This window comes from Salmo salar, unplaced genomic scaffold (assembly GCF_905237065.1).
Source record: "Salmo salar unplaced genomic scaffold, Ssal_v3.1, whole genome shotgun sequence".
In the NCBI taxonomy this organism is placed as follows: domain Eukaryota; kingdom Metazoa; phylum Chordata; class Actinopteri; order Salmoniformes; family Salmonidae; genus Salmo; species Salmo salar.
In genome coordinates, this window is record NW_025547768.1 from 85,610 (window position 1) to 109,978 (window position 24,369).

The following is a 24,369-nucleotide window of genomic DNA, read 5'->3' on the forward strand; positions in this document are numbered from 1 at the left end:
ATTTGCCAACATTTTCTAAAAAACTTATTCACTTTATCATTATGGGGTATTGTGTGTAGGTGGGTGAGAGAAACCATCAATTTAATCTATTTTGAATTCAGGCTGTAACACAACAAAATGTGGAATAAGTCAAGGGGTGAGAATACTTTCTGAAGACACTGCAGCATTTTAGAATGAACTCAATATTTCTATTCATTATTTATATTTATTCATTGTGTGATCTGACTTATATTGAACAAAAATTGACACCAACTCTGGTAAAATGCTCATAAAACCATTCAATACAGTTATTCTCTCTCTCCCTCCCGCTCTCTCTCTCTCTCTCTCCCTCCTTCTCAAATCACTTTCCACCTGCTCTCTTTTTCTGCCACTCTCTCCCCTCCCCATTTCTCCTTCCCCCCACCCCCCAACAGAATGGCTCTCTGTGCGTCCCTGAAAACCCTTGAGGTGTTCCCGTTTAGAGACCCAGAGCTGTCTTCCCTCCTGCTGTCCCAGCTGAACAGCCTGAGACAGGAGAGGATCCTAACTGACGTGCTGCTCTGTTCAGACAACACAGAGATCCCCTGCCATAGAAACGTACTGGTGTCCTCCAGCCTGTACTTCAGGTAAGCTACAATACAGTACAAACTCATTGATTCATTATACAGAGAGCAGAGGACAACCCAACTACAGAACCTCACCTAGCACGACTACAGAACCTCACCTAGCACAACACGACTACAGAACCTCACCGAGCACAACACGACTACAGAACCTCACCTAGCACAACACGACTACAGAACCTCACCTAGCACAACTACAGAACCTCACCGAGCACAACACGACTACAGAACCTCACCTAGCACAACTACAGAACCTCACCTAGCACAACACGACTACAGAACCTCACCTAGCACAACTACAGAACCTCACCTAGCACAACTACAGAACCTCACCTAGCACAACACGACTACAGAACCTCACCTAGCACAACTACAGAACCTCACCTAGCACAACACGACTACGGAACCTCACCGAGCACAACACGACTACAGAACCTCACCTAGCACAACTACAGAACCTCACCTAGCACAACTACAGAACCTCACCTAGCACAACACGACTACAGAACCTCACCTAGCACAACTACAGAACCTCACCTAGCACAACCCGACTACAGAACCTCACCGAGCACAACACGACTACAGAACCTCACCGAGCACAACTACAGAACCTCACCTAGCACGACTACAGAACCTCACCTAACGCAACCCGACTACAGAAGCTCACCTAGCACAACTACAGAACCTCACCTAGCACAACTACAGAACCTCACCTAACGCAACCCGACTACAGAAGCTCACCTAACACAACCCGACTACAGAACCTCACCTAGCACAACTACAGAACCTCACCTAGCACAACACGACTACAGAACCTCACCTAGCACAACTACAGAACCTCACCTAGCACAACTACAGAACCCCACCTAGCACAACTACAGAACCCCACCTAGCACAACTACAGAACCTCACCTAGCACAACTACAGAACCTCACCTAGCACAACTACAGAACCTCACCTAGCACAACTACAGAACCTCACCTAGCACAACACGACTACAGAACCTCACCTAGCACAACTACAGAACCTCACCTAGCACAACACGACTACAGAACCTCACCTAGCACAACTACAGAACCCCACCTAGCACAACTACAGAACCCCACCTAGCACAACTACAGAACCCCACCTAGCACAACTACAGATCCTCACCTAGCACAACTGCAGAACCTCACCTAGCACAACTACAGAACCTCACCTAGCACAACTACAGAACCTCACCTAGCACGACTACAGAACCTCACCTAGCACAACTACAGAACCTCACCTAGCACAACTACAGAACCTCACCTAGCACAACTACAGAACCTCACCTAGCACAACACGACTACAGAACCTCACCTAGCACAACTACAGAACCTCACCTAGCACAACTACAGAACCCCACCTAGCACAACTACAGAACCTCACCTAGCACAACTACAGAACCCCACCTAGCACAACTACAGAACCTCACCTAGCACAACTACAGAACCTCACCTAGCACGACTACAGAACCTCACCTAGCACGACTACAGAACCTCACCTAGCACAACTACAGAACCCCACCTAGCACAACTACAGAACCTCACCTAGCACAACTGCAGAACATCACCTAGCACAACTACAGAACCTCACCTAGCACAACTACAGAACCTCACCTAGCACAACTACAGAACCTCACCTAGCACAACACGACTACAGAACCTCACCTAGCACAACTACAGAACCTCACCTAGCACAACACGACTACAGAACCTCACCTAGCACAACTACAGAACCTCACCTAGCACGACTACAGAACCTCACCTAGCACAACTACAGAACCTCACCTAGCACAACACGACTACAGAACCTCACCTAGCACAACTACAGAACCTCACCTAGCACAACTACAGAACCTCACCTAGCACAACTACAGAACCTCACCTAGCACAACCCGACTACAGAACCTCACCTAGCACGACTACAGAACCTCACCTAGCACGACTACAGAACCTCACCTAGCACAACTACAGAACCTCACCTAGCACAACACGACTACAGAACCTCACCTAGCACAACTACAGAACCTCACCTAGCACAACACGACTACAGAACCTCACCTAGCACAACTACAGAACCTCACCTAGCACAACACGACTACAGAACCTCACCTAGCACAACTACAGAACCTCACCTAGCACAACTACAGAACCTCACCTAGCACGACTACAGAACCTCACCTAGCACAACTACAGAACCTCACCTAGCACAACTACAGAACCCCACCTAGCACAACTACAGAACCTCACCTAGCACAACTACAGAACCTCACCTAGCACAACTACAGAACCTCACCTAGCACAACACGACTACAGAACCTCACCTAGCACAACTACAGAACCTCACCTAGCACAACTACAGAACCTCACCTAGCACGACTACAGAACCTCACCTAGCACAACTACAGAACCTCACCTAACGCAACCCGACTACAGAAGCTCACCTAACACAACCCGACTACAGAACCTCACCTAGCACAACTACAGAACCTCACCTAGCACAACACGACTACAGAACCTCACCTAGCACAACTACAGAACCTCACCTAGCACAACTACAGAACCTCACCTAGCACAACTACAGAACCTCACCTAGCACAACTACAGAACCTCACCTAGCACAACTACAGAACCTCACCTAGCACAACTACAGAACCTCACCTAGCACGACTACAGAACCTCACCTAGCACGACTACAGAACCTCAGCTAGCACAACTACAGAACCTCACCTAGCACAACTACAGAACCTAACACAACCTCACCTAGAACAAGACAACATTATACAGAGACAACCACATTTTCGAGGACCAGCAGGACCGAGTCCCACCCTTAATACACCAGGCTGGGAGGAGAGCTGGTGTTTTGAATAGTGGGTATACTGTAGGAGGGTACAGTACAATGTACATGAGGTGCATGCTTGTACCGATAGGACGCAAGAGGTGGGAGTAGCTCTGTTTTGTACCAACCAGACTGAGTTATATGTAGAAACCAGACTGAGTTATATGTAGAAACCAGACTGAGTTATATGTAGAAACCAGACTGAGTTATATGTAGAAACCAGACTGAGTTATATGTAGAAACCAGACTGAGTTATATGTAGAAACCAGACTGAGTTATATGTAGAAACCAGACTGTGTGTGTGCCTTACCAAATCATGTCCAATCAATGGAATTTACTACAGGTGGACTCCAATCAAGTTGTAGAAACATCTCAAGCATGATCAATGGAAACAGGAAACAGGATGCACATGAGCTCAATTTCGAGTCTCATAGCAAAAGGGTCTGAATACTTATGTAAACAAGTTATTTCAGTTTTTTGTTTTAAACATTTCTAAAAACCTGTTTTCGCTTTGTCATTATGGGGTATTGTGTGTAGATTGATGAGAAAAAACTTCTAGAATTTAATCAATTTTAGAATAAGGCTGTAATGTAACAAAATGGGGGAAAAGGGAAAGGGTCTGAATACTTTCAGAATGAACTCTATAGTAATACTTAATTCACAAGGTATTACAGACGGACCACTTACCATGCCTTTTGAAAGTATTTATACCCCTTAACATATTCCACATTTTGTTGTTACAGCCTGACTTTAAAATGGATTAAATTGTAACACTTTGGGCTTCGTGGGTGTGGAGTCAGGCGCAGGAAGCAGGAAAATGTTTGGTACAATATGTAATTTAATAAGTACTGAAAACCGAGGAAATATGTCCAAACACAACAGGGCGAAACAATAACCCCGAAGTCCAAAATACATGTACCACAAAACCATACACCGTGACGACACGTAACAGAACAGGTGGAGAGGCGGGCTTAAATAATACAACGAATTACTAATGGGAAACAGGTGTAACTCATAAAGACATGACTAACAGAAAAACGAAAAAGGGATCGATGGCAGCTAGTAGGCCGGTGACGACGAGCGCCGAGCGCCACCCGAACAGGGAGAAGATCCGCCCTCAGCAGTAGTCGTGACATAAATTGATGTTTTTTTCTCACCCATCTACACACAATACCCCATAACGGCAAAGTGAAAACATGTTTTTAGAATTTTTGCAAATATTTTTTTATTTAAATGCACTAATATCTAATTTACATAAGTATACATGATCCTAAGTCAATATATGTCAGAATCACCTTTGGCAGTGATTACAGCGGTGAGTCATTCTGGGTAGAGTCTTCAATCTTTGTCAAGTTGGTTGTTGATCATTGCTAGACAGCCATTTTCCTGTCTTGCCATATATTTTCAAGCTGATTCAACTCAACTGTAACTAGGACACTCAGGAACATTCAATGTCATCTTGGTAGGCAACTCCAGTGTTATTTGGCCTTGTGTTTTAGGTTATTGTCTTGCTGAAAGGTGCATTTGTCTACAAGTGTCTGTTGGAATGCAAACTGAATCAGGTTTTCCTCTAAATTTTGTCTGTCCTTAGCTCTACTGCGTTTGTTTTTTATCCTAAACAACTCCCTAGTCCTAAACGATTGCAAGCATACCCATAACATGTTGCAGCCACCATCATGCTTGAAAATATGAAGAGTGGTACTCAGTGATGTGTTGTGTTGGATTTGACTCAAACATAACGCTTTGTATTCAGGACAAAAAGTTAATTTCTTAGCAAAGGTTTTTGCAGATTTACATTAATGCCTTATTTGCAAACAGGATTAATGTTTTGGAATATTTTGTCTTGTACAGGCTTTCTTCTTTCTTCTGTCATGTAGGTTAGTATTGTGGAGTAAATACAATGTTGTTGATCCATCCTCTGTTTTCTCCTATCATAGCCATTAAACTCTGTAACTGTTTTAAAGTCACCATTGGCCTCATGGTGAAATCCCTGAGCGGTTTCCTTCCTCTCCGGCAGCTGAGTTAGGAAGGACGCCTGTATCTTTGTAGTGACTGGGTGTATTTATACACCATCCAAAGTGTAATTAATAACTTCATCATGTTCAAAGGGATATTCAATGTCTGCTTTTTATTTTTACCCATCTACCAATAGGTGCCCTTCTCTGTGAGGCATTGGAAAACCTCCCTGGTCTTTGTGGTTGAAATGTACTTCTCTATTGAGGAACCGACCTGATAATTGTATGTGTGGGGTACAGAGATGAGCTCGTCATTCAACAATCATGTTAAATACTATTACTGCAGACAGAGTGATTCCATACAATTTATTATGTAACTTGTTAAGCAACATTTTACTCTTGAGCTTATTTAGGCTACTTGCCATAACAAAGGGGTTGAAATCCTTTTGATTGAAGACATGTCAGCTTTTAATTTTTAATTCATTTGTAAACATTTCTATAAACATAATTCCACTTTAACATTATGGAGTATTGTGGGTAGGCCAGTTGGGGTATTGTGTGGAGGCCAGTTGGGGTATTGTGTGGTGGCCAGTTGGGGTATTGTGGGTAGACCAGTTGGGGTATTGTGGGTAGGCCAGTTGGGGTATTGTGTGGAGGCCAGTTGGGGTATTGTGGGTAGGCCAGTTGGAGTATTGTGTGGGGGGCCAGTTGGGGTATTGTGTGGGTAGGCCAGTTGGGGTATTGTGGGTAGGCCAGTTGGGGTATTGTGTGGGGCCAGTTGGGGTATTGTGGGTAGGCCAGTTGGGGTATTGTGTGGGGGCAAGTTGGGGTATTGTGGGTAGGCCAGTTGGGGTATTGTGTGGATGCCAGTTGGGGTATTGTGTGGAGGCCAGTTGGGGTATTGTGTGGAGGCCAGTTGGGGTATTGTGTGGGGAGGCAAGTTGGGGTATTGTGTGGAGGCAAGTTGGGGTATTGTGGGGAGGCAAGTTGGGGTATTGTGGGGAGGCAAGTTGGGGTATTGTGTGGAGGCCAGTTGGGGTATTGTGTGGAGGCCAGTTGGGGTATTGTGGGGAGGCCAGTTGGGGTATTGTGTGGAGGCCAGTTGGGGTATTGTGGGTAGACCAGTTGGGGTATTGTGTGGAGGCCAGTTGGGGTATTGTGGGGAGGCCAGTTGGGGTATTGTAGGTAGGCCAGTTGGGGTATTGTGTGGGGCCAGTTGGGGTATTGTGGGTAGGCCAGTTGGGGTATTGTGTGGGGAGCAAGTTGGGGTATTGTGGGTAGGCCAGTTGGGGTATTGTGTGGATGCCAGTTGGGGTATTGTGTGGAGGCCAGTTGGGGTATTGTGTGGAGGCCAGTTGGGGTATTGTGGGTAGGCAAGTTGGGGTATTGTGGGTAGGCCAGTTGGGGTATTGTGGGTAGGCCAGTTGGAGTATTGTGGGTAGGCCAGTTGGGGTATTGTGGGTAGGCCAGTTGGGGTATTGTGGGTAGGGCAGTTGGAGTATTGTGTGGGGGCCAGTTGGGGTATTGTGAGTAGGCCAGTTGGGGTATTGTGGGTAGGCTAGTTGGGGTATTGTGGGTAGGCCAGTTGGGGTATTGTGGGTAGGCCAGTTGGGGTATTGTGGGTAGGCCAGTTGGAGTATTGTGGGTAGGCCAGTTGGGGTATTGTGGGTAGGCCAGTTGGGGTATTGTGGGTAGGCCAGTTGGAGTATTGTGTGGGGGCCAGTTGGGGTATTGTGAGTAGGCCAGTTGGGGTATTGTGGGTAGGCCAGTTGGGGTATTGTGGGTAGGCCAGTTGGGGTATTGTGTGGATGCCAGTTGGGGTATTGTGTGGAGGCCAGTTGGGGTATTGTGTGGAGGCCAGTTGGGGTATTGTGGGTAGGCAAGTTGGGGTATTGTGGGTAGGCCAGTTGGGGTATTGTGGGTAGGCCAGTTGGAGTATTGTGGGTAGGCCAGTTGGGGTATTGTGGGTAGGCCAGTTGGGGTATTGTGGGTAGGCCAGTTGGAGTATTGTGTGGGGGCCAGTTGGGGTATTGTGAGTAGGCCAGTTGGGGTATTGTGGGTAGGCTAGTTGGGGTATTGTGGGTAGGCCAGTTGGGGTATTGTGGGTAGGCCAGTTGGGGTATTGTGGGTAGGCCAGTTGGAGTATTGTGGGTAGGCCAGTTGGGGTATTGTGGGTAGGCCAGTTGGGGTATTGTGGGTAGGCCAGTTGGAGTATTGTGTGGGGGCCAGTTGGGGTATTGTGAGTAGGCCAGTTGGGGTATTGTGGGTAGGCCAGTTGGGGTATTGTGGGTAGGCCAGTTGGGGTATTGTGGGTAGGCCAGTTGGGGTATTGTGGATAGGCCAGTTGGGGTATTGTGGGTAGGCCAGTTGGGCTATTGTGTGGAGGCCAGTTGGGGTATTGTGGGTAGACCAGTTGGGGTATTGTGTGGGGGCCAGTTGGGGTATTGTGGGTAGACCAGTTGGGGTATTGTGTGGAGGCCAGTTGGGGTATTGTGGGTAGGCCAGTTGGGGTATTGTGGGTAGGCCAGTTGGGGTATTGTGGGGACGCCAGTTGGGGTATTGTGTGGTGGCCAGGTAGGGTATTGTGGGTAGGCCAGTTGGGGTATTGTGGGGAGGCCAGTTGGGGTATTATGGGTAGGCCAGTTGGGGTATTGTGTGGGGGCCAGTTGGGGTATTGTGGGAAGGCCAGTTGGGGTATTGTGTGGTGGCCAGTTGGGGTATTGTGGGTTGGCCAGTTGGGGTATTGTGGGGAGGCCAGTTGGGGTATTGTGTGGAGTCCAGTTGGGGTATTGTGGGTAGGCCAGTTGGGGTATTGTGGGTAGGCCAGTTGGGGTATTGTGGGTAGGCCATTTGGGGTATTGTGGGTAGGCTAGTTGGGGTATTGTGGGTAGACCAGTTGGGGTATTGTGGGTAGGCCAGTTGGGGTATTGTGGGTAGACCAGTTGGGGTATTGTGGGTAGGCCAGTTGGTGTATTGTGGGTAGGCCAGTTGGGGTATTGTGTGGAGGCCAGTTGGGGTATTGTGGGTAGGCCAGTTGGGGTATTGTGGGGAGGCCAGTTTGGGAATTGTGGGTAGGCCAGTTGGGGTATTGTGTGGAGGCCAGTTGGGGTATTGTGGGTAGGCCAGTTGGGGTATTGTGGGTAGTTCAGTTGGGGTATTGTGTGGAGGCCAGTTGGGGTATTGTGGGGAGCCCAGTTGGGGTATTGTGGGGAGGCCAGTTGGTGTATTGTGGGTAGACCAGTTGGGGTATTGTGTGGGGGCCAGTTGGGGTATTGTGTGGAGGCCAGTTGGGGTATTGTGTAGAGGCCAGTTGGGGTATTGTGGGTAGACCAGTTGGGGTATTGTGTGGGGGCCAGTTGGGGTATTGTGGGTAGGCCAGTTGGGGTATTGTGTGGTGGCCAGTTGGGGTATTGTGGGTAGGCCAGTTGGGGTATTGTGTGGGGGGCCAGTTGGGGTATTGTGTGGGGGCCAGTTGGGGTATTGTGGGTAGGCCAGTTGGGGTATTGTGGGTAGGCCAGTTGGGGTATTGTGGGTAGGCCAGTTGGAGTATTGTGTGGGGCCAGTTGGGGAATTGTGGGTAGGCCAGTTGGGGTATTGTGGGTAGGCCAGTTGGGGTATGGTGGGTAGGCCAGTTGGGGTATTGTGGGTAGGCCAGTTGGAGTATTGTGTGGAGGCCAGTTGGGGTATTGTGGGTAGGCCAGTTGGGGTATTGTGGGTAGGCCATTTGGGGTATTGTGGGTAGGCCAGTTGGGGTATTGTGGGTAGGCCAGTTGGAGTATTGTGGGTAGGCCAGTTGGGGTATTGTGGGTAGGCCAGTTGGGGTATTGTGGGTAGGCCAGTTGGAGTATTGTGTGGGGGCCAGTTGGGGTATTGTGAGTAGGCCAGTTGGGGTATTGTGGGTAGGCCAGTTGGGGTATTGTGGGTAGGCCAGTTGGGGTATTGTGGGTAGGCCAGTTGGGGTATTGTGGATAGGCCAGTTGGGGTATTGTGGGTAGACCAGTTGGGGTATTGTGTGGGGGCCAGTTGGGGTATTGTGGGTAGACCAGTTGGGGTATTGTGGGTAGGCCAGTTGGGGTATTGTGTGGAGGCCAGTTGGGGTATTGTGTGGAGGCCAGTTGGGGTATTGTGGGGAGGCCAGTTGGGGTATTGTGTGGGGGGCCAGTTGGGGTATTGTGGTACGCCAGTTGGGGTATTGTGTGGGGAGGCCAGTTGGGGTATTGTGGGTAGGCCAGTTGGGGTATTGTGGGTAGGCCAGTTGGGGTATTGTGGGTAGGCCAGTTGGGGTATTGTGGGTAGGCCAGTTGGGGTATTGTGTGGAGGCCAGTTGGGGTATTGTGGGTAGGCCAGTTGGGGTATTGTGGGTAGGCCAGTTGGGGTATTGTGGGGACGCCAGTTGGGGTATTGTGTGGTGGCCAGGTAGGGTATTGTGGGTAGGCCAGTTGGGGTATTGTGGGGAGGCCAGTTGGGGTATTATGGGTAGGCCAGTTGGGGTATTGTGTGGAGGCCAGTTGGGGTATTGTGGGAAGGCCAGTTGGGGTATTGTGTGGTGGCCAGTTGGGGTATTGTGGGTTGGCCAGTTGGGGTATTGTGGGTAGTTCAGTTGGGGTATTGTGGGTAGGCCAGTTGGAGTATTGTGGGTAGGCCAGTTGGGGTATTGTGTGGAGGCCAGTTGGGGTATTGTGGGTAGGCCAGTTGGGGTATTGTGGGGAGGCCAGTTTGGGAATGTGGGTAGGCCAGTTGGGGTATTGTGTGGAGGCCAGTTGGGGTATTGTGGGTAGGCCAGTTGGGGTATTGTGGGTAGTTCAGTTGGGGTATTGTGTGGAGGCCAGTTGGGGTATTGTGGGGAGCCCAGTTGGGGTATTGTGGGTAGGCCAGTTGGGGTATTGTGGGTAGACCAGTTGGGGTATTGTGTGGGGGCCAGTTGGGGTATTGTGGGGAGGCCAGTTGGGGTATTGTGTGGTGGCCAGTTGGGGTATTGTGGGTAGGCCAGTTGGGGTATTGTGTGGGGCCAGTTGGGGTATTGTGTGGTGGCCAGTTGGGGTATTGTGGGTAGGCCAGTTGGGGTATTGTGGGTAGGCCAGTTGGGGTATTGTGGGTAGGCCAGTTGGAGTATTGTGTGGGGGCCAGTTGGGGTATTGTGGGTAGGCCAGTTGGGGTATTGTGGGTAGGCCAGTTGGGGTATTGTGGGTAGGCCAGTTGGGGTATTGTGGGTAGGCCAGTTGGGGTATTGTGTGGAGGCCAGTTGGGGTATTGTGGGTAGGCCAGTTGGGGTATTGTGGGTAGGCCATTTGGGGTATTGTGCGTAGGCCAGTTGGGGTATTGTGTGGAGGCCAGTTGGGGTATTGTGTGGAGACCAGTTGGGGTATTGTGTGGGGGCCAGTTGGGGTATTGTGGGTAGACCAGTTGTGGTATTGTGGGTAGGCCAGTTGGGGTATTGTGTGGGAGGCCAGTTGGGGTATTGTGGGTAGGCCAGTTGGGGTATTGTGTGGGGAGGCCAGTTGGGGTATTGTGGGTAGGCCAGTTGGGGTAGTGTGGGTAGACCAGTTGGGGTATTGTGGGTAGGCCAGTTGGGGTATTGTGGGTAGGCCAGTTGGGGTAGTGTGGGTAGACCAGTTGGGGTATTGTGTGGTGGCCAGTTGGGGTATTGTGGGTAGGCCAGTTGGGGTATTGTGGGTAGGCCAGTTGGGGTATTGTGTGGAGGCCAGTTGGGGTATTGTGGGTAGGCCAGTTGGGGTATTGTGTGGAGGCCAGTTGGGGTATTGTGGGTAGACCAGTTGGGGTATTGTGTGGGGGGCCAGTTGGGGTATTGTGTGGAGGCCAGTTGGGGTATTGTGGGTAGGCCATTTGGGGGTATTGTGGGTAGGCCAGTTGGGGTATTGTGGGTAGACCAGTTCGGGTATTGTGGGTAGGCCAGTTGGGGTATTGTGGGTAGACCAGTTGGGGTATTGTGGGTAGGCCAGTTGGTGTATTGTGGGTAGGCCAGTTGGGGTATTGTGTGGAGGCCAGTTGGGGTATTGTGGGTAGGCCAGTTGGGGTATTGTGGGGAGGCCAGTTTGGGAATTGTGGGTAGACCAGTTGGGGTATTGTGTGGGGGCCAGTTGGGGTATTGTGTGGAGGCCAGTTGGGGTATTGTGGGTAGGCCAGTTGGGGTATTGTGGGGAGGCCAGTTGGGGTATTGTGTGGGGGCCAGTTGGGGTATTGTGGGTAGGCCAGTTGGGGTATTGTGGGTAGGCCAGTTGGGGTATTGTGGGTAGGCCAGTTGGGGTATTGTGGGTAGGCCAGTTGGAGTATTGTGTGGAGGCCAGTTGGGGTATTGTGGGTAGGCCAGTTGGGGTATTGTGGGTAGGCCAGTTGGGGTATTGTGGGTAGGCCAGTTGGGGTATTGTGTGGGGGCCAGTTGGGGTATTGTGGGTAGACCTGTTGGGGTATTGTGGGTAGGCCAGTTGGAGTATTGTGTGGAGGCCAGTTGGGGTATTGTGGGTAGGCCAGTTGGGGTATTGTGGGTAGGCCAGTTGGGGTATTGTGGGTAGGCCAGTTGGGGTATTGTGTGGAGGCCAGTTGGGGTATTGTGGGGAGGCCAGTTGGGGTATTGTGGGTAGGCCAGTTGGGGTATTGTGTGGAGGCCAGTTGGGGTATTGTGGGTAGGCCAGTTGGGGTATTGTGGGTAGGCCAGTTGGGGTATTGTGGGTAGGCCAGTTGGGGTATTGTGGGTAGGCCAGTTGGGTATTGTGGGTAGGCCAGTTGGGGTATTGTGTGGAGGCCAGTTGGGGTATTGTTTTGAGGCCAGTTGGGGTATTGTGGGTAGGCCAGTTGGGGTATTGTGGGTAGGCCAGTTGGGGTATTGTGTAGAGGCCAGTTGGGGTATTGTGGGTAGGCCAGTTGGGGTATTGTGTGGAGGCCAGTTGGGGTATTGTGGGTAGGCCAGTTGGGGTATTGTGGGTAGGCCAGTTGGGGTATTGTGGGTAGACCAGTGACAACTTAATCCATGTTAAATTCAGGCTGCAGCACAACAAATGTGGAAAATATGAAGGGGTGTGAATACTTTCTTGAAGCGCTGTAATTGGCAGTCTTTCTCCAATGTATTGTCATGTGTATGTATATTCATGATCCACAGGCCTTTGGTACATTAGGAGATGAGTTGGAGCTTAAACGCCCTAAAACAGCACATTAAAGAAATAAGTACTTAGCTTTTGTGTGTGTGTGTGTGTGTGTTCTCTGTTAAAATGTCTGCTCAGTCCACATGCCCACATGCTCTATATATGTGATGTATACAATAACTATGTATGTATACTACAATCCTACTATTCAATGGGATGTCCACTGCCCTCATCTGTTAAAATGTTTGATCAGGTTCTTCAGTGATAGACGGAACAGACAAGGTTAACTTTAATCCAAATAAAAATAAATTAAAGAAGTCTAACTAACTAACTGCATGGGCTCCATCACCCTAAAGACATTGGACACCAATGTGGGTTTTTGTTACATAAAAAAAAAAAAAATTGAAGTTGAATATTTAAAAGAGGAGTTGGAGAAGCTCTGCTGCCACCTGCTGTTCAAATCAAATTAAATCAGATGTTATTGGTCCATACACATGGTTAGCAGGTGTTATTGGTCAACATACACATGGTTAGCAGGTGTTATTGGTCAACATACACATGGTTAGCAGGTGTTATTGGTCAACGTACACATGGTTAGCAGATGTTATTGGTCAACGTACACATGGTTAGCAGGTGTTATTGGTCAACATACACATGGTTAGCAGGTGTTATTGGTCAACATACACATGGTTAGCAGGTGTTATTGGTCAACATACACATGGTTAGCAGGTGTTATTGGTCAACATACACATGGTTAGCAGGTGTTATTGGTCAACATACACATGGTTAGCAGGTGTTATTGGTCAACATACACATGGTTAGCAGGTGTTATTGGTCAACATACACATGGTTAGCAGATGTTATTGGTCAACATACACATGGTTAGCAGATGTTATTGGTCAACATACACATGGTTAGCAGATGTTATTGGTCAACAGATTTTCACTTTTTCAGCTCTGGGATTCGATCCAGCAACCCTTCGGTTACTGGCCCAACACTCTAACCACTAGGCTACCTGCCTCCTCTACACTCTAACCACTAGGCTACCTGCCTCCTCTACCCTCTAACCACTAGGCTACCTGCCTCCTCTACACTCTAACCGCTAGGCTACCTGCCTCCTCTACACTCTAACCACTAGGCTACCTGCCTCCTCTACACTCTAACCACTAGGCTACCTGCCTCCTCTACACTCTAACCGCTAGGCTACCTGCCACCTCTACACTCTAACCACTAGGCTACCTGCCTCCTCTACACTCTAACCACTAGGCTACCTGCCTCCTCTACACTCTAACCGCTAGGCTACCTGCCACCTCTACACTCTAACCACTAGGCTACCTGCCGCCCCTACACTCTAACCACTAGGCTACCTGTCTCCTCTACACTCTAACCACTAGGCCACCTGCCTCCTCTACACTCTAACCACTAGGCTACCTGCCTCCTCTACACTCTAACCACTAGGCTACCTGCCTCCTCTACACTCTAACCACTAGGATACCTGCCTCCTCTACACTCTAACCGCTAGGCTACCTGCCTCCTCTACACTCTAACCACTAGGCTACCTGCCGTCATTACATCCATAATACACCATTATCCCTTATGTCCTAGCATATGAACCAAGAAGGCAATATGTTACATGTTGAAAAATACACATTGATTTCATTGTATGGGGCAGATCTGATGTTTTTAGATAGAATACAAGCTATATTAGATCACATCCACACAGGAACTATTACTTCAGCAGGCATCCTGAAAACATTCGACAAGTTAGACAGACATAGCAATCAAAAGGCTAATTCAAAAGAGCCTTCAGATAATTTCCTGTAGATTATTATTCCCAACATCAAAAGATGACTCCTTTTTCTTCCTCAAAGTAAAAAAAAAAAAATGATATTCAAGAATTGACTATAATTTTTATTTCCAAAAAATTCACTCAACAATTTACTGGATAAAAAAAAAATGAATGATGTAATGATATCATATCATTATCTCATGTTTAATTACACCAACAGAAAATACACAACGGAATATGGAGAATGAACAGAGCCGCGTCTTCAAGAACCAAAATGTATTATATACGTGAATTCAAAATAAAAACCTTGACTGTTACAGACTTAGACATAGAGGACAGTGGAAAGCCCACCCCAGATATAATTTGGGATGCCTTTAAAACCTCTACAGGATCGATGTGTCCCCCTCGGGACGTTTCAGCTAACGTAGGCTAATGCGATTAGCATGAGGTTGTAAGTAACAAGAACATTTCCCAGGACATAGACATATCTGATATTGGCAGAAAGCCTAAATTCTTGTTATTAATATAACTGCATTGTCAAATTTACAGTAGCTATTAAAGTGAAATAATACCATGCTATTGTTTGAGGAGAGTGCACAGTTATTAACTTGAAAATGTATTAATAAACCAATTAGGCACATTTGAGCTGTCTTGATACAACATGTTGAACAGTAATGCAATGGTTCATTGGATCAGTCTAAAATTTTGCACATACACTGCTTCCATCTAGTGGCCAAAATCTAAATTGTGCTGGGCTGAAATAATACATTATGGTCTTTCTCTGTCACGCCTGATCTGTTTCACCTGTCCTTGTGCTTGTCTCCACCCCCCTCCAGGTGTCACCCATTATCCCCTGGGTACTTATACCAGTGTTCTCTGTTTGTCTGTTGCCTGTTTGTTTTGTTTGTCAAGCCTACCAGCATTTTCCCCTCTGTTCCTGTCTATTAATTCTTCCTGGTTTTGACCTTTTCTGCCCGCCCTGACCCTGCGAGGGTCATGTCCTATTCCTCAGGGCCATGTTCTACAGTAACTTGTCATGTCCTATTCCTCAGGGCCATGTTCTACAGTAACTTGTCATGTCCTATTCCTCAGGGCCATGTTCTACAGTAACATGTCATGTCCTATTCCTCAGGGCCATGTTCTACAGTAACTTGTCATGTCCTATTCCTCAGGGCCATGTTCTACAGTAACATGTCATGTCCTATTCCTCAGGGCCATGTTCTACAGTAACTTGTCATGTCCTATTCCTCAGGGCCATGTTCTACAGTAACATGTCATGTCCTATTCCTCAGGGCCATGTTCTACAGTAACTTGTCATGTCCTATTCCTCAGGGCCATGTTCTACAGTAACTTGTCATGTCCTATTCCTCAGGGCCATGTTCTACAGTAACATGTCATGTCCTATTCCTCAGGGCCATGTTCTACAGTAACTTGTCATGTCCTATTCCTCAGGGCCATGTTCTGCAGTAACTTGTCATGTCCTATTCCTCAGGGCCATGTTCTACAGTAACTTGTCATGTCCTATTCCTCAGGGCCATGTTCTACAGTAACTTGTCATGTCCTATTCCTCAGGGCCATGTTCTGCAGTAACTTGTCATGTCCTATTCCTCAGGGCCATGTTCTGCAGTAACTTGTCATGTCCTATTCCTCAGGGCCATGTTCTACAGTAACTTGTCATGTCCTATTCCTCAGGGCCATGTTCTACAGTAACTTGTCATGTCCTATTCCTCAGGGCCATGTTCTACAGTAACTTGTCATGTCCTATTCCTCAGGGCCATGTTCTACAGTAACTTGTCATGTCCTATTCCTCAGGGCCATGTTCTACAGTAACTTGTCATGTCCTATTCCTCAGGGCCATGTTCTACAGTAACTTGTCATGTCCTATTCCTCAGGGCCATGTTCTACAGTAACTTGTCATGTCTATTCCTCAGGGCCATGTTCTACAGTAACTTGTCATGTCCTATTCCTCAGGGCCATGTTCTACAGTAACTTGTCATGTCCTATTCCTCAGGGCCATGTTCTACAGTAACTTGTCATGTCCTATTCCTCAGGGCCATGTTCTACAGTAACTTGTCATGTCCTATTCCTCAGGGCCATGTTCTACAGTAACTTGTCATGTCCTATTCCTCAGGGCCATGTTCTACAGTAACATGTCATGTCCTATTCCTCAGGGCCATGTTCTGCAGTAACTTGTCATGTCTATTCCTCAGGGCCATGTTCTACAGTAACTTGTCATGTCTATTCCTCAGGGCCATGTTCTACAGTAACTTGTCATGTCCTATTCCTCAGGGCCATGTTCTACAGTAACTTGTCATGTCCTATTCCTCAGGGCCATGTTCTACAGTAACTTGTCATGTCCTATTCCTCAGGGCCATGTTCTACAGTAACTTGTCATGTCCTATTCCTCAGGGCCATGTTCTACAGTAACTTGTCATGTCCTATTCCTCAGGGCCATGTTCTACAGTAACTTGTCATGTCCTATTCCTCAGGGCCATGTTCTACAGTAACATGTCATGTCTATTCCTCAGGGCCATGTTCTACAGTAACTTGTCATGTCCTATTCCTCAGGGCCATGTTCTACAGTAACATGTCATGTCCTATTCCTCAGGGCCATGTTCTACAGTAACTTGTCATGTCCTATTCCTCAGGGCCATGTTCTACAGTAACTTGTCATGTCCTATTCCTCAGGGCCATGTTCTACAGTAACATGTCATGTCCTATTCCTCAGGGCCATGTTCTACAGTAACTTGTCATGTCTATTCCTCAGGGCCATGTTCTACAGTAACTTGTCATGTCCTACTCCTCAGGGCCATGTTCTACAGTAACATGTCATGTCCTATTCCTCAGGGCCATGTTCTACAGTAACTTGTCATGTCCTATTCCTCAGGGCCATGTTCTACAGTAACTTGTCATGTCCTATTCCTCAGGGCCATGTTCTACAGTAACTTGTCATGTCCTTTTCCTCAGGGCCATGTTCTACAGTAACTTGTCATGTCCTATTCCTCAGGGCCATGTTCTACAGTAACTTGTCATGTCCTATTCCTCAGGGCCATGTTCTACAGTAACTTGTCATGTCCTATTCCTCAGGGCCATGTTCTACAGTAACTTGTCATGTCCTATTCCTCAGGGCCATGTTCTACAGTAACTTGTCATGTCCTATTCCTCAGGGCCATGTTCTACAGTAACTTGTCATGTCCTATTCCTCAGGGCCATGTTCTACAGTAACTTGTCATGTCCTATTCCTCAGGGCCATGTTCTACAGTAACATGTCATGTCCTATTCCTCAGGGCCATGTTCTACAGTAACTTGTCATGTCCTATTCCTCAGGGCCATGTTCTACAGTAACTTGTCATGTCCTATTCCTCAGGGCCATGTTCTACAGTAACATGTCATGTCCTATTCCTCAGGGCCATGTTCTACAGTAACTTGTCATGTCCTATTCCTCAGGGCCATGTTCTACAGTAACTTGTCATGTCCTATTCCTCAGGGCCATGTTCTACAGTAACTTGTCATGTCCTATTCCTCAGGGCCATGTTCTACAGTAACTTGTCATGTCCTATTCCTCAGGGCCATGTTCTACAGTAACTTGTCATGTCTATTCCTCAGGGCCATGTTCTACAGTAACTTGTCATGTCCTATTCCTCAGGGCCATGTTCTGCAGTAACTTTGTGGAGAGCAGCCAGGGTCGGGTGGATCTGAAGGGCATCTCCCCTGACGTGCTCAGTGGCATAGTGGACTATGTGTATACAGGAGCCATCACCATCAGCATGGACATTGTGCTGCCTCTAATGCAGGCGGCCTCGATGCTGCACTATGGACGTCTGTTTGAGGCCTGCTCCACCTTCCTTCAGGTGACTACAGATTGAAATCAGCTCTGTCGCTAACTCTGGGGCTGTTAGATTGATTTTGAAACTGCGGTATTGATTGTTGTGATTGTGCCACTAACTCCTGATTGTGAAATCAGGCCTGCCTTGCAAAATAGACTTTTGTCTCAAATGGGACTTTCCTGCTTAAATAAAGGTTCAATTAAATAGTAAATTATAATAATGCGCACACACACACACACACACTACACACACACACACAGTCTTTGTTAAATTATAATATATTTTCAGGAGCAGCTGAGCCCAGACAACTGTCTCAGTATGATCAGGTTGTCAGAGATCCTCCACTGTGACAGTCTGAAGGAGAAGGCTAAGGAGATGGCCGTGAGGAGCTTCTCAGACGTAGCTGCATCCGAAGACTTCTGTGAGCTCTCCTTGCCGGAGCTCGTGTGTTACCTGGAGGACGACCGACTGTGTGCCGAGGAGGAGCAGGTGATATGAGATGAGAAGAGTAGAGATGAGATGAGTAGAGATGAGTAATGAAGAGATGAAAAAAATAAGATTGTTTTTAACATGGGTGGATTAGTACTAAAAGTGAAATTTCGCAGGTGTTTGAGACCCTCCTGGCGTGGATCCACCACGACCCGTTCTCCCGGCGCGGCGCCATCCACGACCTCTTCAAGAAGGTGCGTCTGCGTTACATCCACCCTACCTACTTGTTCCAGTTCATCGCCAACGACCCGCTGGTGCAGTCCTCCACGCTCTGCACTGAGATCATTGAATCCGTCCGTCGCCTCATGCTCTCGGTCAGCGCCAAGTGCGGTGGTGAGCTGAAGCCCCTGTGGACCACACCGCGCCGTTACACCTGCCGAGAGACGCTCGTTGTGGTCGGCGGGCGCAAGAATAATGAGCAGACGTCCCGGGAAGCCCTGCTCTATGACGAGAGGACTCAGCGCTGGCAGTGGCTGGCCAAGCTACCTCTGAGACTCTACAAGGCCTCCTACGTCTGTATCCACAGCATCCTGTATGTGGTAGGGGGGCTCAGCCTCAGCATGGCCTCAGGAGACAGCTCTGTATCTGCCACCGTCTACACCCTCTCCCTCAAGACCAACCAGGTATGAAAGGGCTAGTATACCCACAGCACTAACGGTTTGTCCAGAAAATAGATTTAAAAAAAAAAATATTAGATTTTATTGTGCTAATCGATAATTATTTTTGTATTGTTGTATTTATGAAAATGGTACATTTCAACCTTAGCTGCTATTGATACCATGTAATGTTTCATTACTGAAATCCACCCGTCTCTGTAACCAGTGGAGGACGGCCGAGCCCATGTTGGCGCCGCGCTACGCCCATCAGAGTGTCTCCTATCTCCACTTCATCTTTGTCCTGGGGGGGATCGGAGGGGACAAACAGATCTCCAACTCCGTGGAGAGGTATAACAGTATGTTTAACCAATGGGAGGCCATGGCTCCTCTCCCCAGCGCCGTGCTGCACCCAGCCGTCGCCGCCAACGACCAGAGAGTCTATGTGTTCGGAGGGGAGGATGCCATGCAGAACCCTGTCAGGGAGATACAGGTAACCATTGGTCAATCAACCCATCAATCATCCCATCAACCCATCAGTCAACCAATCAACCAATCAGGCAACCAATCAACCCATCAGTCAACCAATCAACCAATCAATCAACCAATCAACCCATCAGTCAACCAATCAACCCATCAGTCAACCAATCAACCCGTCAGTCAACCAATCAACCCGTCAGTCAACCAATCAACCAATCAGTCAACCAATCAATCCATTTAGAACTCAAACATTGGTAACAAACAAAGGAGGAGGCAATCCCTTTAGCGTGTTTTATGCTAATAGCAGATGGTCGATGGATCTTAATCTTTGATATCATTGATCGGAGGTGGAGAGAGTGGTGAGGCGAAGAAAGTAAAAACAATATGGGGCCCGTAGTTTTTCCTGATCTGGTAACCTAACCAGGTAAAACTCTGGACCGTATACGGTATGACGTGACTAATCCGTTTGTTAAAAAAAAAAAAAAAAAAAAATTGGATATGAGCTATGATGGGACCAGAGTTTTTCTAATCATGTCACATGGTTTTGAAAAACTCCTGGCCTTGGGGAGGATGAAAACCCTTTTCTTGTTCATATGAATTGTGGTTTAACCTCTCTGGGCCAGTGGGACGCTTACGTCCCACCTACTCAACAGCCAGTGTAATCCCGTGGCGCGATATTCAAATACCTTAGAAATGCTATTACTTCAATTTCTCAAACATATGACTATTTTACACCATTTTAAAGACAAGACTCTCGTTAATCTAACCACACTGTCCGATTTCAAAAAGGCTTTACAACGAAAGCAAAACATTAGATTATGTCAGCAGAGTACCCAGCCAGAAATAATCAGACACCCATTTTTCAAGCTAGCATATAATGTCACATAAACCCAAACCACAGCTAAATGCAGCACTAACCTTTGATGATCTTCATCAGATGACAATCCTAGGACATTATGTTATACAATACATGCATGTTTTGTTCAATCAAGTTCATATTTATATCAAAAACCAGCTTTTTACATTAGCATGTGACTAGCATGTGACTAGCATTCCCACAAAAAACATAACAATTATTTTAAGAATTATAGATACAGAACTCCTTTATGCACTCGCTATGTCCGATTTTAAAATAGCTTTTCGGTGAAAGCACATTTTGCAATAATCTGAGTAGATAGCCCGGCCATCACAGGCTAGCTATTTTGACATCCACCAAGTGTGGTACTCACCAAACTCCGATTTACTATTAGAAAAGTTTGATTACCTTTGCTGTTCTTCGTCAGAATGCACTCCCAGGACTACTACTTCAATAACAAATGTTGGTTTGGTCCCAAATAATCCATAGTTATATCCAAATAGCGGCGTTTTGTTCGTGCGTTCAAGACACTATCCGAAGGGTAAAGAAGGGTGACGCGCCCGATGCGTTTCGTGACAAAAAATTTCGAAATATTCCATTACCGTACTTCGAAGCATGTCAACCGCTGTTTAAAATCAATTTTTATGCTATAAGCGATAATATTCGGACCGGGAGTCGTTGTTTTCGTTCAAAGAGAGAGAAAGTAAACATGGTGTTGGCTCGTGCACGCACCTCCAGTCTCATTGTCCTCATATCGAACACTATCAAAATGCGCTAATGTTTTTCAGCCATGGCCTGCAAAGCCACCATTCATCGTTCTGGCGCCTTCTGAGAGCCTATGGGAGCGTTAGAAAATGTCACGTTATGCCAGAGATCCCCTGTTTTGGTTAGAGATGATCAAGAAGGCCAAGAAATAGTCAGAGAGAGCGCTTCCTGTTTGGAATCTTCTCAGGTTTTGGCCTGCCAAATGAGTTCTGTTATACTCACAGACACCATTCAAACAGTTTTAGAAACGTTATATGCATATTCTAGTTACTGGGCAGGAGTAGTAACCAGATTAAATCGGGTACGTTTTTTATCCGGCCGTGCAAATACTGCCCCATATCCCCAACAGGTTAAAGAAGAACTAGGGGGGTTTCCTATACACAGAGAATGCAACATGATTGGACAATAAAACTCACAGGGCTTGTTTTATGCAGCTTTTCATTGTGTTGTCCTGCCCTATGCAACTGTGGGCATAATTACACATTAACTAACAGTCTGTCAGCTATTGTGTTAATTCATTCATTCCAGTTAATCATTAAAGTAAAGTATAGGTAGTCTCATCAGCCCAAGTTTGAATATTAACCAGATTTGATCCCGTTCACAGTTTTTCTCACAAACAAATGGGCTATAAATACACAACGTTACCACTTCGTTTACACTGGCCAGAGGGGCAGGGATGCATAGTAGGCTATACTAAAGCCTGGTCTCATGAACTCAACCTAACATAGTAAAGTAAATCCGGGACACTAAAATGTGTTTGATATGTTACGTTTGCTATGGTTACACAAGACAGAACATTACATAATAAGGCAAAATAAGGGTGGAAAATAAGGGTGGATTGTCGAGGTGAATGGGTGGGCATATAACCCTAACCCAAAGGTTACGCGTTCGAATCTCATCACGGAGTACATTAGCTAATTAACAACTTTGCAATTACTTTCTGCTACTTTGCATGTTAGCTAACCCTTCCGCTAACCTTAACCCCTAGCTAACGTTAGCCACCTAGCTAACGTTGGCCACAACAAATTGGATTTTCTACATATAATACGATTTGCAAATTTATAACATATTGTACAAATTGCAATTTGTAACATATTGTACAAAAATGCAATTCGTCACATATCATACGAAATGGATGATGGACATCCACAAATTAAAACATACCATACGAAACGTAACATATCATACTAACTGGAGCATCTGAGATTTACCTTTACTATGTTACATCTACCTCTGAGTCCAGGCTGTTGACTATGAAGCTGCTGTTGTTAGTACATTTACTATGTTACATCTACCTCTGAGTCCAGGCTGTTGACTATGAAGCTGCTAGTAGGCTACAGTTGACCAGACAGAAATTTTTTGTATATTTGCCATGCAATACAGCTAATGTTTTAAGTCTATAGCAGTGGTCACCAACCTTTTTTGAGTCAAGATCACTTTCCCAGTCAAAAAGCAAACCGAGATCTACTGCTCAGATGTTTTTCTTTACATTAACCTTTACATTAACCTCACAAACAGTTTTGTAGGAATGAGATTTGGGCAGTAGGCCTAAAACATTATCACAGCATATTGGCTTATATGATTGGCCTGCCAATATTGTTAATCAGACCATATTATATTTCAAAACTCGAGCTTTGATAACAAAATAGATCAGTTGGTTTAGCATTTGTGTGGCACTGTGGAGCATGAATTGAAATAATCAGCTTTTTTATTGTACTGGACTGATGGTACCTGCACCTGATGGTCAACGAGGTCAAATCACCACGTCAGTGATCTTCAGGTCGAAAAGTCGGAGCTCTAGAAAGATACCCGAGTTTACGACTTGGAATTCCGAGTCGGATGACCGTTCAAAACGATTTTTCCCAAACGCCTCTCACGGCCCCTTGCTCTCTCCTTCCTTTCCTCCGGTGAGACTGACCAGAGAGAGAGGACACCGTCTTCCACCTGATGGCGAAACTCGAGTCGCACCGCATCTGCCTCATGTACAAATTCATGTGGTTCCTGTGACCAGAGAAAGTTAAATATTCCTTAATATTAAAATCGACACGACGAGCTGCTAATAATAACAAAACGCAGGGCTATCGATACTTGGCCAATCATTCATTGCAGCTGCAGCCCGAGCAGAAGTATGGAGAAGTGTGTTTTGTAATAATGTTGATTAAAAACAGTGACAGTGCTGAATATAAACTTAAACATGAATTCACTCATAAAAACAGCAGCTCTTTGCTGTATTCGATGACAGTCTCTCTGTAGTCATGGTTTTAAAAGTTATTAAATCTTAAACTTGGCTGTGGCCAGGGTCATGGAAGCTCTGTAGTCACGGTGATTTGAGCTATCCGATTGGGCAGCTCAGTAGGTGCACTCGATTTAGTCACAGATTTGCCGGTCCGCGGGTAGCCGGAGTTTGTCTCATGGGAACACTTTACCCACCCGGTGCCATGGACTTTTGAATCAAGTGCACCTACCGACAACAGCTCAACACCATTTAAATAAAAGGATCGGAAGCCTTTATGGTTTGTTGGATTTTCTACAGAAATATTTGGTGATGGACTAGGAATGCCTTTGAGATCGACCAGTTGGCGACCACTGGTCTATCGGCCGATACATTTTTCTACGTTTTTGGTTGTGTCTGTTGGGAGTGATGTGTTATAACGCTGGCTAAATCAATACTGGAGGAAGGTGAAGAGCTCTTCTTTCTACGCGAGGCCTTGAGCTTTAGTCCGTGCTGTTCAGTTTCCTTCGGAAGAACCTATCCCATTGTAAAATGGTTTATGTAAGGGTTAAGGCTAGGTTAGGTCAGGGTTAAGGGTCAGGGTAGGGGTTAGGTTAAGGTTAAGGGTTAATGTTAGAGTTTAGAATAGGGACATCCCAATAGCACTGACCCTTGAGCTTTGTGCTTTGTGCCCCGGCCCACAAGACCTGCGATTTCCAGGAATCTGATTGGTCAAGATACGCAAAAGAGACATATCATGAGGCAAATTGATCTTAAAAAACAGCACTTTGCCCTTAAATCAAAAGTGGCGTGGGCCTCACCACACGAGTTCTGGCGGCCCA

General features: G+C 46.8%; 1 protein-coding gene across 1 annotated transcript in view; it reads left to right on the top strand.

Annotated features, from left to right (window-relative positions):
- Window positions 1-24,369, top strand: part of LOC123732430 (kelch-like protein 38) — a 46,236-nt gene that overhangs the window by 17,281 nt on the left and 4,586 nt on the right. Inside the window, exons 2-6 of the mRNA XM_045711562.1 lie at window positions 414-605; window positions 17,952-18,156; window positions 18,421-18,621; window positions 18,738-19,244; window positions 19,444-19,707. Coding sequence (XP_045567518.1) covers window positions 415-605; window positions 17,952-18,156; window positions 18,421-18,621; window positions 18,738-19,244; window positions 19,444-19,707 — 1,368 coding nt within the window. The 5' untranslated portion in view covers window position 414. The remainder of the gene's footprint in view (window positions 1-413; window positions 606-17,951; window positions 18,157-18,420; window positions 18,622-18,737; window positions 19,245-19,443; window positions 19,708-24,369) is intronic.